This window comes from Gopherus evgoodei, chromosome 2 (genome assembly GCF_007399415.2).
Source record: "Gopherus evgoodei ecotype Sinaloan lineage chromosome 2, rGopEvg1_v1.p, whole genome shotgun sequence".
Taxonomy (NCBI): Eukaryota; Metazoa; Chordata; order Testudines; family Testudinidae; genus Gopherus; species Gopherus evgoodei.
Window position 1 is genome coordinate 40,662,367 of NC_044323.1, and position 15,554 is coordinate 40,677,920.

Sequence of the window (15,554 nt, forward strand, 5' to 3'; positions counted from 1 at the left end):
CATCCTGGACCTGCGTGGACTCAACAAATTCATGGTAAGGTTGAAGTTCCACATGGTTTCCCTGGGGACCATTATCCCTTCCCTGGAGACTGGTACGCCGCCCTCGACGTGAAGGATACTTACTTCCACATAGTGATTTACCCACTGCACACACATTTCCTTCACTTTGTGGTCAACCAACAGCACTTCCAATTTACGTTCCTTCCCCTCAACCTATCCACAGCACCAAGGCTCTTTACCGTCGTAGCTGCCTCAATCCGTTGACACTGGATCCAAATGTTTCTGTACCTCGATGACCGGCTCAGTCGGGGTCGCTCCAAGGACCAGGTGCAATCTCAGGTCCAGCTCACCATGAGCTTGTTCAGACAGCTGGACCTGCTGCTCAATGTCAAAAAGTCCACTTTGGAGCTGACCGAAAGAATAGACTTCATCGGAGGAGTCCTGGATTCAAAACTCCCCCGTGTGTGCCTACCGCACGCCCGCTTCCAGTTCATGGCGAGCATTATCCACAGCCTCCAAAGCTTCCCAACCTCAACAGCACGCACGTGCCTTGGTCTGCTGGGACACATGGTGTCTTGCACCTTCGTGACCAGACATGCCAGACTGCGCCTCCATCCACTTCAGGCCTGGCTCTCAACTGTAAACCGCCCAGGCTGGGACAATATGGACACAGCGGTCACGGTACCGACGGAAGTCTTAACTGCCATGGTCTGGTGGCTGAACTTCAGCATGCAAGGGGTGCCATTCCATGCCCCACAGCCCTCCCTGGTCCTGACCACGGATGCATCAGCTTTGGGTTGGGGTGCTCACCTCATGGACCTTTGCACACAGGGCCTTTGGTCCACACAAGAGATTTCCCTGCACATCAACGTACGGGAACTGAGAGCAGTGTGCCCAGTGTGTCAGGTGTTCTGCAAGCACCTTCAGGGCTGTTGTGTTGCAGTTTTCACAGACAACACAATGGCCATGTTTTGTATCAACAAACAAGGGGGAGCGCAATCGTCCCCCCTCTGCCAGGAAGCCACTCACCTGTGGGAATTTTGCATAGCCCACTCGATAGACCTGGTGGTGTCATTTCTCTCAGGAGTCTAAAACACCTTGGCAGATCACCTCAGCAGATCCTTTCTGGCTCGCGAGTGGTTGATTCACCCGAACGTTATCCATTCTGTTTTCCAGAAGTGGGGGTTTCCCCAGATAGACCTTTACGCCTCTTGTGAGAATCGGAAGTGCCAGGTGTTTTGCTGTCTTCAGGGGTGCTCCCTGGGTTCCCTATCGGAGCCTTCCTGATACCATGGAAAGACTGCCTGTATTATGCCTTTCCTCCATTTCCATTAGTCCACAAGGTCCTTCTCAAGTTGCACAGAGACAGGGCCCACTTAATCTTGATCCCCCCGGCAGCATTGGTATACCACTCTCCTCGATCTGTCAGTGACCACTCCAATTCCACTTCCGTTGTGGCCGGACCTGATCACTCCGGAATACGTCCGTCTCTGTCATCCAGACCTGCAATCCCTTCATCTCACAGCATGTATGTTGCATGGCTAACTCAATCTGAGCTACGTTGCTCCCGCTCGGTGCAGCAAGTACTTTTGGGTAGCAGAAAGCCCTCTACTAGGTCCACATATTTGGCCAAGTGGAAGCATTTCTCCTGCTGGTGTGTTCTGAGCAATGCTGCCCCTCGGGAGGCGCCAGTACCTACCATCTTAGACTATTTCTTGTCCTTGAAACAGCAGGGCCTAGCAGTTTCATCCACCGGGGCAAAAATGGGCACTCAGTCTTCTCCAGTCCATGATTAGCAGGTTCCTCAAGGAATTGGAACATCTCTACCTGCAAATTCGGCATCTGGCCCCTACGTGGGACCTCAACCTGGTCCTATCCAGACTCATGGGTGCCCCATTCGAGCCGATGGCCACTTGCTTGCTCCTGTACCTTTCCTGGAAAACCACTATCCTCATCACTATCACCTCAGCGAGATGTGCGTCACAGCTTAGAGCCCTTACGTCAGACACCCTATATAAGTTGTTTCATAAGGACAAGGTACAGCTGTGACCACACCCTTCCTTCTTTCCTAAGGTAGTGTCTGGCTTCCATGTCAACCAAGACATCTTCCTTCCGGTCTTCTATCCGAAGCTGCATGCTTCTCGATGGGAACAACAGCTGCAGTCCCTAGACGTTCGCAGGCCCCTCGCCTTTTACATCGAACGAATGAAACCTTTTAGGAGGACATCCCAGCTGTTTATAGCTGTGGCAGACCAGATGAAGGGCCTCCCAGTCTCCGCCCAGTGCATCTCGTCCTGGATCACATCTTGCATCTGTGCATGCTATGACTTGGCTGGCGTGCCAACTACGCACCTTGCTGCCCACTCACGCTGGGCTCAAGCTTCTTTTTCCGCCTTCCTGGCTTATGTACCCATACAGGAGATATGTAGGGTAGCAGCCTGGTCATCGGTGCATACCTTCACTTCCCATTATGCAATTGTCCAACAGTCAAGGGGTGACGCAGCATTTGGCTCAGCAGTTCTTCACTCTGCGACATCCCACACCAACCCCACTGCCTAGGTAAGGCTTGGGAGTCACCTAAATGGAATCGATATGAGCAAGCACTCAAAGAAGAAAAGACAGTTACTCACCTTCGTTCCACCTGTAAGTATCTGGGAAGTAAAACTGACCACTGCTGATACATGGAACACAGAAGTGAGAAAAGACGGTTACTCACCTTTGTAACTGTTGTTCTTTGAGATGTGTTGCTCTTATCCATTCAAACCTGCCCTCCTTCTCCTCTGTCAGAGTAGCCGGCAAGAAGGAACTGAGGGGGCACTGGGTCGACTAGGGTATATATCCGGCACCATAAGGGCGCCATTCCAGGGGGCACCTCAGCTGACCCATCGAGTGTTGCTAGGGTAAAAACCTTCCAACAATCATGGACGCAGTGTGTGCACATCTAATTTGAATGACTATGAGTAACACATCTTGAAGAACAACAGTTACAAAGGTGAGTAACCATCTTTTCTCACTTCTGTGTTCAATGTATGAGCAGTGGTCAGTTTTACTTCCCAGATACTTACAGGTGGAACAGAGCTGAATTAGATGAATAGGGAAGCAAAGGACATGAGAGGAGGAGAAAGGAACAATGTGGTGAAAGAAGAGTCATTTTCTGAGCATATCCACCCCCAATAGCAGGTAGTACTTCTTCTCTGGTAGCAAGAATAGCAATGGGGGTGAATGAATAATTGATCTTTTCTTTCATGCTCCTGCAGCCATAGGCACAAGAAGCACCTGTGAAAGCAGCCACTCACAATCTTCAGGCCCAGCTGAATGCTGTGGGAACAACATCTGAAACATTTTGACCAGCTCGCTTATCTACTTCTGTTTGTCTAGGATGTGGTGGAATCATTCATTCAGATAGTGGCACAATCAAATCTCCCCACTGGCCTCAAAATTTCCCCATGAACATCAGATGCACATGGACAATCATTACTCACGAGAGCAAACACTTGGAGATGAGGTTTGATAACAACTTCCAGATCCCCAGTAGTAATGGAGAGTGCCAGAACAGTTATGTGAAGGTAAGAGAGCACTGGTAAGAGATCTGTGGTTTGACAGTTTTCAGTGTTTAGTATTAATTACTAACAACTACGTTCATACAATGGTATGATTGAAATTTTAAACTCACAAAACCCTGGAAATTCAAAGGTATGGTTCCCACAACAACATACTAGTAGAGAATCACAATTGATACTTTGTTTATAAATATACCTCTGTGTAAGATATCAAGGTTGTCTTAATCCTCACTTATATTTTTTTCAATGGCAGCTTAGAGCAACTTGTTTTGAAGGCATTAGGGCAGAGTGAGACATGCTTTGAATTCTTTGTAGTTTAGTTTTTTCTCAGGCATTTGGCAGATGTTGCGTGTTTTGGTACTCATTCTCTCCAGAGCCACAATACTCCCACTTGTAATAAAGGGCAAGCATAATTTGACATCATGTAGGATGCTTTGAGCAGCTCTACAGCCAATGGCTGAGAAGACCTAAATTACATTAATTTTTTAAAGCCATAAAAAAATGGCAATTTTGTGTTCTGCCCCATTGAACCACAGCAGTAAATATGTCACTAATAAAGTTTTGTTTCATAAACAGCAAGTCTTACTGCTGCCCAATGGAGGAGTCTGTTGATTGAAAATGGCCAACCTAATCTGGATGACTATCCTGAGTATTGTTGTATGCAGAGCTTGCATGGCATGGAAAAAACTATTTGAATGACCAAGTTAGCCCCTGAGAACAAATGAACAAAGATTTCGGTTGCCCAGCCCATCAAGGGACCTGGTTATCAGAAAGTGCTGAGCACCCATCCTCTGACAATCAATGTATCCCAAAGTGGGCACCCAAAAACCAAAGCACTCCCAATTATAATCACTTTGAAAACCTTGTCCCGGATGTGCACTGTTTACACTAATCATGTAGGCAGGGACGATTCGTGCCTCCCCATCCTGGGAGGGACAATCTAAAGGGGAGGACACATAACTGCCCCATGTGTCTCCTCTGCCCAGTGACTGCTGCACCCAGCCCGGGGCCACCATGCTCTCCCTGTCCCTTGTTTACTGCAGGGCAAGGGGAACTTTGTCCTTCTCCCACTGTACCTCCCCCCCACTCCTCGGCACATTTGGCTACTCTCCCTGGCAGCTGGGCCCAGGCAGGGAGCTGCTTCTCACATGGCTGAAGCTGGCTGCTCCGGGTCGCTGCTCTGTGCAGCACAGCAGTTGCCTGCGAGAGCCAGGCTGGGGAGGTGGTGGGCTGCCCCCCTGCCCAGGCCCAACTGTTGGGGACGGGGGCCAAGCAACCTAGAAACATGCTGGGGGGGAGAAAGGACTCCGGCTTGCTCAGCCCTTGTCCCTGGCAGTTGGATCTGGGGTGGGGGAAAGGGTGACCTCCTGTTGTCCTCTCAGCCAGGCTCTTTCTCAGGCACCGCTGCACTGCACAGAGCAGCAACCCTGAGCGGCCGGTTTAAGAAGTGTCTGGTCCTGTCCCTTCTGCTTCCCGCCCTGGCCTAGCTGCCGAAGACAGGGGCCAAGCGTGCCAAGGGGCAGGCACAGCGGGAGAAAGACAGAGCCTTCCTCATTCCCCTCAGCAGGCCGGTCTGGGGAGACACTTGACCCCACACAGAATCATAGATTATTAGGGTTGGAAGAGACCTCAAGAGATCATCTAGTTCAACCCCCTGCTCAAAGCAGGACCAATCCCCAAATGGCCCCCTCAAGACATGTCCCGCTGTGTGTCGCTTATGCATTCAAGGGCTCAATGTTGCAAACACCTAGGCACATAAATACCATTATTCACATGCCTAAGTATTTGTGTGGGATCAAACAGTACATGGCTAGTCCTTTGCTAAGATGGCTGTTTACAAAACCATAACAGTTGTATGTGGCTGATCTCTCTTGACTTCTTTCCAACATATGAAAGTCTTAATCAAATATTCTTTATTTTCCTTATTTTTTTACTAGACGAGTTGTAAGGAAAAATCCTGTAATCACGTTGATTGGAGACCAATCAGGCATGTTATTGAAATAGAAACTTTAGGAGATTTCAACACATTGCATTTGAAATAGGAAGCTAATATTTTCTCATGTAAGCAAACAACATTTGGTTAACATCCTTGGGAAGGTACTGAAGTAAATAGGTTGAAATTCAATAAGGACAACTGCAAAGTACTCCACTTAGCAAAGAACAATCAATTGCACATATACAAAATGGTAAATGACTGCCTAGGAAGGAAAGAGTGAAAAGGATATAGGGGTTATAGCGGATCACAAGCTTAATACAAGTGAATAGTGTAACACCGTTGCAAAAAAAAAAGCAAGTTTAATTCTGGGATGTATTAGCAAGAGTGTTGTAAGCAAGACATGAAAAATAATTCTTCCGCTCTATTCCGCTCTGATTAGGCCTCAACTGGAGTATTGTGTCCAGTTCTAGGTGCCACATTTCAGGAAAGATGTGAACAAACTGAAGAAAGTCCAAAGAACAGCAACAAAAAATGATTAAAGGTCTAGAAAACATGACCTATGAGGAAAGATTGAAAATATTGGATTTGTTTAGTCTGGAGAAGAGAAGACTAAGGGGGGACATGATAACATTTTTCAAGTACACAAAAGATGGTTAAATGGAGGAGTGTGAAAAATTGCTCTCCTTAACCTCTGAGGATAGGACAAGAAGCAATGGGCTTAAATTGCAGCAAGGGAGGTTTAGGTTGGACACTAGGAAAAACTTCCTAACAGTCAGGGTAGTTAAGCACTGGAATAAATTGCCTAGGGATGTTGTGTAATTTCTGTCACTGGAGATTTTTAAGAACAGTTAGACAAACACCTGTTAGGGCTGGTCTACTTTTTACTTAGTCCTGCCCTGAGTGCAGGGGACTGGACTAGATGACCTATTGAAGTCCCTTCCAATCTTACACGTCTATGATTCAGCAAAAAAACTAAAGCACCTGCATAACTTCAAACTTTAAGCATGTGTCTGGTTTTACAAATATGCTTAAATCACATTCACTTAAATGGGAATTAAACATGTGCTTAAAGTTAAGTAATTGCTTAAGTGCTTACCTGACATGGGTTGGACGTACCTGCTTAAAGTTAAGCATGCATGTGATTTTTCCTGAACTGATGCCCTAACTAGCCTTAAAATTACTACTTCTAATGTTGTTTGCAGTGTTGCTGTAGCCATGTTGGGCGCAGGATATTGGAGAGACAAGGAGGATTAGATAATATCTTTTATTGAACCAACTTCTCCTGGTGAAAGATAAGCTTTCGAGCTTACCCAGAGCTCTTCTTCAGGTATGGGAAAGGTGCTCCTAGGGTTTGGCTACACTTGCAGCTATACAGCGCTGGGAGTTGCAGCTGTCTTTGTACAGCTGTGTAGGGAAAGCGCTGCAGTGTGGCCACACTGACAGCTACCAGCGCTGCAGTGTGGCCACATTCGCAGCATTTGCAGCGGTGTTGGGAGTGGTGCATTATGGGCAGCGCTTTCACAGAGCACCTCGTCCCATTCTGGCGCCGTGGGTTGTGGGAAGGGGGCGGACGGGGCGAGTCATTCTGGTTCCTGTCCCAACACCCCGTGGTGCATCACTTAACATCCCAGCAATGCCTGTGTTTCCATCCACATTTGGCGCCATCTTTGCATGGTTTCTGTGCAGCGCAATTTTGTGTTCCGTTTCAGTCTATGGGAAATGGAGCCCGAACGGCTGAGGAGTATGCTGATGAATCTCGCCAGCACGTCACGTTTGGCAGTTGAGCTATTGCTTAAGATCCAAAGTGAGAGTGAGGAGTCCGACAATGATAACAAGTCGCATAATGCGTATGACATGAAATTGCTTGTGGCATTCACAGACATGCTCAGCACCATGTAATGCCGCTTTTGGGCTCAGGAAACAAGCACTGACTGGTGGGATCACATCGTCATGCAAGTCTGGGATGACGAGCAGTGGCTGCAGAACTTTCGGATGAGAAAAGCCACTTTCGTGGGACTGTGTGAGGAGTTCACCTCCATCCTGCGGTGCAAGGACCTGAGATTGAGAGCTGCCCTGCCGATGGAGAAGCGGGTGGCTATTGCAATCTGGAAGCTGGCAACTCCAGACAGCTACCGATCGGTCACGAACCAGTTTGGAGTGGGAAAGTAGACAGTTGGAATCATGTTGATGCAAGTTTTCAGGGCCATTAATCGCATCCTGCTAAGAAGAACCATGACTCTGGGGAATGTGCACCGACATTGTGGATGGCTTTGCACAAATGTGGAGGGGAGATAGATGGGACACATATTCCTATTCTGACACTACCCCACCTAGCATCCAAGTACTTTAATCAGAAGGGGTATTTCTCTATGGTTCTCTAGGCACTTGTGGATCACCGTGGGCATTTCATTGACATTAACGCAGGCTGGCCCGGAAAGGTGCATGATGCACGCACCTTTCAGAACACTGGCCTCTTCAGGAAGCTGCAGGCTGGGACTTTTTTTCCCAGACCGGAAGATCACATTAGGGGACATCAAAATGCCCATTGTGATCCTTGGAGACCCTGCTTACCCGTTAATGCCTTGGCTCATGAAACTGTACACAGGGAGCCTTGACAGCAGCAAGGAACGGTTCAACTACAGGCTGAGCTGGTGCTGAATGACTGTGGAGTGTGCTTTTGGCCATTTAAAGGGGCGCTGGTGATCTCTGTAAGGCAAGCTGGACTTGGGGGAAAGCAGCATCCCCTCGGTTATATTCACGTGCTGTACCCTCCATAATATTTGTGAAGGGAAGGGTGAAAGATTCAATCAGGCATGAACCTCCAAGGTTCAACGCCTGGAGGCTGAATTTGCACAGCCAGAGAGCAGGGCTACTAGAGAGGCCCAGCACAGGGCTGCAAGGGTTAGGGGTGCCTTGAGGGAGGAAGTTGAGGCTGAAAACCAACAGTAATGTTTGGTGCCTTGCATGAGAGTGAAGTGCAGTGGTTACAATGTTAGTAGGAATCTGTGTTTCCTAAGCTGATCTGCAGTACCTGTTTCTTTCCTGGGCTAAGGTATCTTTAACTTTCTGCAATAATAAAGACTGTTTTCAAAGCCAAAAATTCATTTATTGAAAACACACAACTTTTTTGGAATCTGAAAGGGCAAGGGGGTGGGGTGGGGAACTGTACAATCCCAGGTTTGCATATGTCCTGTCTGGAGTGCTGTGCAATGACTGCTGCACTTCAGAATGGCTGTACTGCATGGTGAAGGGGGTTGAGTGCAGAGGGTAAGAGTCGTAGTTCTCAGGGCTGATTGGTGAACGTTCAGGTGTTGGAGGCAGCTGGTGGTGGTAAGAACCCGCATGCTGGGGAAGGGGGTGTAGAGCTAACATGGGGGCACAAGGGAAAGAGGTTTTGGGATAAGGGCAACGAGGGGGGGAGGATGGTGGCGGTAGTGCTCCAGCTGCATGGCTAAAAGCACCTGGAAGGAGTCTGCTTGTTGCTCCAGGATGCTTATCAGCCGCTCCACGCATTGCTTCCTTTGCACTGCTTTTTCCTTGTGGATCCTGCTTTCCCTCTCCCTCCACTCCTGTGCTTTTTGATTCCCTGTGAGAGATTGCTTCATCACTTCTTGCAGCATGTCTTCTTTGCTTTTTCGCGGCCTCTTCTGGAGGTTTTATAATCTCTCAGCTGGTGATAACATGGACAGCTGAGATCTCAAGGTTGCATCTGTAAAGGCAAAATGCAACACTTAACAGAGGCAGCATTGTTTATACCAGACAGAGTAATTCCCCCGCATTGAAGCAGGGCACATTAACAGTCTTCACAGTAGCATAATTTTCCCATCCCAAAGAGAGTGCACATAACCCACGGGAGCCCCAAAATGGTGAGTAAGGGGGACTGATTGGTTCAGGGCTGTACTAGGGTTTCTGTGCGTTGGGGAAAGCAAACAGCTACAGGGGGCACCTACACTGAACACCTGGGAAGCACGGGAGGGTCTTCTACTGCAATGCGGATTCTGCCCTGGCCCCTATGCAGCTTGCCTGTGTGCAGCAATGGTCCCCCCACCCTTTGCAGCACAGTGGCACGAACGCGGCAGTCTAACTGGAGGGAGGGAGGGGGGACTGAGTCTCCAGCTATCCCACAGTCCCTGCAGTCTCTGAAAAGCATTTGCATTCTTGGCTGAGCTCCCAATGCCTGAAGGGTCAAAAGCATTGTCCCGGGTGGTTTAGGGTATATGTTGTCAATTTACTCCTCTCCCCCCCACCCGTGAAAGAAAAGGGAAAAAAATCGTTTCTCACCTTTTTTCAGTGTCAGCATATGTCTACTGCATGCTGCTGGTAGATGCGGTGCTGCGGCGCTGAACAGAAGCATCCCCTCCCCTTTATTTCTTGATGACAGACAGTACAAAAGGCTTGGAAACCGTCCTCATCATCCCGTGAGTGCTCCTGGCTGGCCTCGGTGAGGTCAGCCGGGGGCACCTGGGCAAAAATGGGAATGACTCCTGGTCATTCCCTTCTTTAAGCTTCTCCTGGAGAGGCAGGTGGTGCAAAAGGCTTGGTAACCATCCTCATCATAGCAGCGGGAGGCTGCCCTCCTCTCCCCCCACCCTTTAATGAGTAATGGAGATTCTGTCCTGCCTGGAATCTCACAGCAACTGGAGGCTGCCTCCCGCTCATTTCATCTCACTAAAAAGTCAGTGTGTTTCTTATTCCTGCATTCTTTATTACTTCATCACACAAATGGAGGGACACTGCCACAGTAGTCCAAGAGGGGTGTGGGAGGAGGGAAGCAACGGGTGGGGTTGTTGCAGGGGCACCCCCTAAAATGGCATGCAGCTCATCATTTCTGCAGGATATCTGGGGCTCTGACTCAGAGCGGCTGTGCTCTCTGGTTCTCTAGTAGACTTGCTTCATATTCTAGGCAGGACTGACTCTAATTTTAGACAAAACATAAAGAAGGGAATGACCTGGGGAGTCATTCCCATTTTTGTCCATGTGCCCCCGGCCGACCTCAGCAAGGCCAGCCAGGAGCACCCATGACAGCAGCAGATGGTACAAAAGGACTGGTAACCATCATCGTCAATTTCAAAATCAGCAGACGGTGCAAAAGGACTGGTAACCGTCTCTGCTACCTTGCAAAGGCAAACGAATGCTGCTGTGTAGCATTGCAGTACCACCTCTGTCAGCGGCATCCAGTACACATACGGTGACAGTGACAAAAGGCAAAACAGGCTCCATGGTTGCCATGCTATGGCATCTTCCAGGGCAATCCAGGGAAAAAGGGCGCAAAATGATTGTCTGCCATTCCTTTCACAGAGGAAGGATTGAGTGACGACATTTATCCAGAATCACCCAAGACGCTGGTTTTGCCCCATCATGCATTGGGCTCTCAACCCAGAATTCCAATGGGTAGAGGAGACTGCGGGAACTATGGGATAGCTATGGGATAGCTACCCACAGTGCAACGCTCCGGAAATCAACACTAGCCTCGTTACATGAATGCACACCACTGAATTAATGTGCTTAGTGTGGCACTCGACTTTATGCAATCAGTTTTAAAAAATCAGTTTCTGTAAAATCGGAATAATTCCGTAGTGTAGACATACCCTGGGACAAGGACCACAGTGGCTCTCCCAATAAACCTGCACAAGCGCTTTGCCCACGCACCGGATGAGACTTTTGAAGAGATTACCGAGGCCGATTACCATGAAGTGATAGACCACATCAATGCGCTATTCCATATCTAGGCATGCATGCATGCAGCCCTAACTCTCCCTCTTCTGCCTAAAAATTTCCATCCTGAAAATAAAAGCCGCTTACCGGGAACCTGCTCCTCTGGTTGTCCTCCACCAAGGACAGGCTGCTGCAACTGGCTACCTTCCTCCTGGCTTGAGAAGAGCTCCTGGCTGCATGCCTCCAGGGACTCTGGGGTGTCTCCCCCCACCCCAGTACCATCACTCTTGCTTTCCTCCTTCTCCTCCTCCTCCCCCCACTTTGAAGTGTCCATCGTGGTCCTTGGAGTGGAGGTGAGGTCACCCCCAAGTATAGCGTCCAGCTCTTTGTAGAAATGGCAGGTCGTGGGGGCAGCCCCAGAGCAGCGGTTTCCCTCGCGGGCTTTGCAGTAGGCACTCCACAGCTCCTTCACTTTAACCCTGCACTGCAGCACGTCCCGGTCATGGCCCCTTTCCATCATGGCCCTTGATATCTGCCCATAGGTATCGTAATTCCTACAGCTGGAGCGCAGCTGGGAATGCACAGCTTCCTCCCCCTAAACACTGATGAGGTCCAGCAAATTGCCATTGCTCTATGCTGGGGCTCGTTTGGAACGTGGAGTTATGGTCACCTGGAAAGTTTCACTGATTGCACTCCACACCTGGCTGAGCAAACGGGAAGGGGATTTTTAAAATTCCTGGGGCATTTAAAGGGCGAGTCACCTGAGGCTAGGGCAGTAAAGTTCGAACTGATGAGCAGAGTGACTGAACAGGCATTCTGGGATACCTCCGAATACCTCTGGAGGCCAATAACAGCGCTTTTGGTGGCCACACTGGCGGAGCAGTGCTGCATCAGCAGCGCTATAGTCTTTATTCCTCTCGTCGAGGTGGAGTACAACCAGCACTGTAGCCAGGGAGATACAGCGCTGTATGTGCCTTGCAAGTGTGGATGGTGAGTGTGTTGCAGCGCTGTAAAGCCACCACCAGCGCTGCAACTCTCCAGTGTAGCCAAGCCCCTAGTGTTGCAGGTGAACACAAGGCGGAACAGATTAAGTGCAAGGGTTTGGCTACACTTGCAACTGTACAGCGCTGGGAGTTAAAGCGGTCTTTGTACAGCTGTGCAGGGAAAGCGCTGCAGTGTGGCCACATTTTCAGCGGTGTTGGGAGTGGTGCATTATTGGCAGTTATCCCAACATTCAAGTGGCTGCAACATGCTTTTCAAAAGAGGGGGCTGGAGTGGAGTGTGACAGGAATGGGGAGAGACAGAGAGAATGGATTTTTGTGTCAGCTCCCTGCCTTGCAAGTTCCAACCCCTTCCTCCACCCCTCTCTCATTCACTAAATGCAAATAGCCCTCTTTGTTTTTTTCCTCACAGACCAGATAAGCAGCTGCTCCGAAATGGACCCCCCCACCCGCACGCCATGCTGCTTCTCTCCTCAAGCAAACATTCCAAAGGGATCCCTCTGCTTGAGCAAACAATAGCTGTGTTTGTTTTTTAGATAAGCAGCTCCAGGAGCCCCGAGTTCACAACAAAACAAAGAGTGTTATCTTTACTTAAAAAGCATTATGGGAAGGTTCCGGAGGTCAGTTAAGGCATAGTAAGACTAATCACTGTTTACACTGGCACCAACGCTGTTCTCTTTATTCCTCTCATCAAGGTGGAGTACAACCAGCGCTGTAGCCAGGGAGCTTCAGTGCTGTATGTGCCTTGCCAGTGTGGACGGGGTGTAAGTTACAGTACAGTAAAGCCACCAGCAGCGCTGTAACTCTGAAGTGTAGCCAAGCCCTAAGAAATTAACACACTTGACAAAGAGATCATTCAGGGTGAATTGGGCAGTTAACACCTCTGCAGTCTTAGGACAAAGGAAGGTTGGTGGGTTATAGATTGTTATAGTGAGCCATAAATCTGGTGTCTTTATTGAGTTCATGATTTTTAGCGTCTAGCAAAGTTATGAATTTAAGCTCCCAGTGTCATCCTTTGAAAGTGTTGTGCAGTTTCCTTTGAGGACAAAGACTAAGAAGTTAGATATAGAGTTATCATTTTGTGAACAGCGTTTGCCCATAAGTGATATGGTGTCTTTGTCTTATCATTTTTCTGTGTGAGTTCATTCAAGAGTACAGTGATTGTCTCACTTCATCCACATGGTTATCAAGGCAGTTAGTGCACTGGATGAGATACACCACGTTATGATAGGCATGTGTAGGATCCATGGATTTTGAAAGCTGTGATGGTGGAGGGTATTGAGCATCATAGCAGTGGAGATATGTCTGCAGATTTTGTGTCTCTTGTTCTGACAGACCTGGTGCCACTTTGAGTTGGTGTGTCTTGGTCTGTGGGGACCTTGCTTCTGATGATGAACTTGGTGAGGTTGGGGGTTGTGTGAAGGCCAGAAGAGGGAGTATGAGAAGGATTTCTTTCAGAAGTGGTCCCCATCACGTATGACATAATTGTTTACTGATATGTTTGGTATTTTATAGAAAATACTATACTAATCCTTAATATGCCTTTTCTTATGTCATGCATGCCATGCATTCCATTACTTTAACTTCCTGTATAACTTGAACATGTCATTAAACAAATGAATACAATGTAATAGGAGAACAACTTATTTTTGGATCGGAGAGTCAGAATATTAATTATCTGAAGCTTCTGGATAGGAGCCTATATATTACTGTAGCATCTTAACCTAAATTCTTGTCTACTCTTATTGGCAGAGGGAGTACATTCAGTAATTTATTATAAACATAGGTGTTAATAGTGTACACGTTTATACTTCAATTGGCAAAGATAAAATAAAGGTAAGAATTATTGCACGTGAAATGTTTAATTTCCAAGGTCTTCACTAAATTGGCTCACATCCTAAGTTCCCTCTAAGCTGCATGGCCACGTAGCAGGCTATCAAAGGCCATGCAGGCGGGGAGAGGAGCTCCTACCCCAGCCCAGCCCAGCCCAGTCCCACCCCACCAGAGCTGCCGCAACCGGCGCAAAGTGCTCCTTCCCCCCCGGCCGGCTTTAGGCCGATTCCCCTGAATTGGGCCCTGTGCCTAAGAGGGCCCCGTGCCCACGCCTAATAGGGCCCCATGCCCTAAAAAAGAGCACCTAACTTAGGCGCCTTTTAAATTTTTACTCACCCGGCGGTGCTCTGGGTCTTCAGGGAGACTTTGGAGCCAGGTCCTTCACTCGCTCTGGGTCTTCAGCAGAATTTTGGCAGTGGGTCCTTCACTCACTCTGGGTCTTCAGCAGCACTTCGGCGGTGGGTCCTTCACTTGCTCTAGGTCTTTGGCAGCAGGTTCTTCACTTGCTCCAGGTCTTCAGCAGCATTTTGGCGGCGGGTCCTTCAGTGCCACCAAAGACGCAGAACAAGTGAAGGACCTGCTGCCAAAGTGCCGCTGAAGACCCAAAGCGCCGTCGGGTGAATCATCCCTGCTGGGGCTCCATCGAAACTATTTGAATTGGGCCCTGCACTTCCTAAAGCCAGCCCTATGCTCCCTCGGCCAAGCCCAGCCCCACCAGAGCTGCCACAGACAGGAATAGGTGCCTCTCACCTGGACCCAAGCTGCTGCAGCGAGAGGGCTGGGATGAGTCTTCTTTCCCCTTTGAAGCCCTGGGGAAGCCTGCACCCCAAACCTCTCATCTCCAGCCCCACCCCAGAACCCGCACCCCAAGTCAGAGCCTTCAGCCCCCTGCATCTCAACCCTCTTCCCCAGCCCTGAGTTCCCTCCCAGACTCCAAACCCTCAGCTCCACCCCTGCCATAGATCACCTCCATATTGGCGCACATAACAAAATTCATTCCACACATAGACATAAAAAGTTAGAAGGAATGCTGTCACATCCTAATGCTTCTTAGGTAATGTGGAAAATACTTGTATATTTGTAACTTCCTTGAGGGACAGGTAAAATGTAATTCACAGTAATATATTCACACTGACTGCAGGGAGTTTGAAAATACTAACTCATCCCCATCCTGGATCTGTCAGGTGCTGAGAGGAAATAATGATGAAGAAGCAGTAGCTTTGTTGGCCACAGGATGTGGAAGTACAGCTCCTGGGTCTGTTGTTGCTCCCAGCAATGTGATAACTACAGTGTTCCAGTCTCAGGATACCCCTGGGCGTGGCTTCTCTGCACCTTTCATAAGCAGTAAGTGACATTTAAAGCTAGGAGGCCCCTTTAAGTCAGTCCACTTTGGATTAGCTGCAAACATTGTTACCTAGCACTATTTCAAGGCCTTAGTTCAGCAAAGCTCTGAAGCATGCGCCTAAGCATGTCACTAATCCTATTGGAGTCATATGCTTGAAGTTAGGCAGATGCTTAAGAACATCGCTGAATGAGGACCTAAGTGAAGTGGTCAATATAGCTTTAAAC

At 48.6% G+C, this 15,554-nt stretch overlaps 1 protein-coding gene across 1 annotated transcript in view; it reads left to right on the plus strand.

The window, feature by feature from the left end:
- The window catches only part of CUBN (cubilin), a 224,183-nt gene that overhangs the window by 170,035 nt on the left and 38,594 nt on the right, over positions 1 to 15,554 (plus strand). The window contains exons 53-54 of the mRNA XM_030550449.1: positions 3,379 to 3,566; positions 15,170 to 15,329. Of these exons, the coding sequence (XP_030406309.1) occupies positions 3,379 to 3,566; positions 15,170 to 15,329 (348 nt within the window). The remainder of the gene's footprint in view (positions 1 to 3,378; positions 3,567 to 15,169; positions 15,330 to 15,554) is intronic.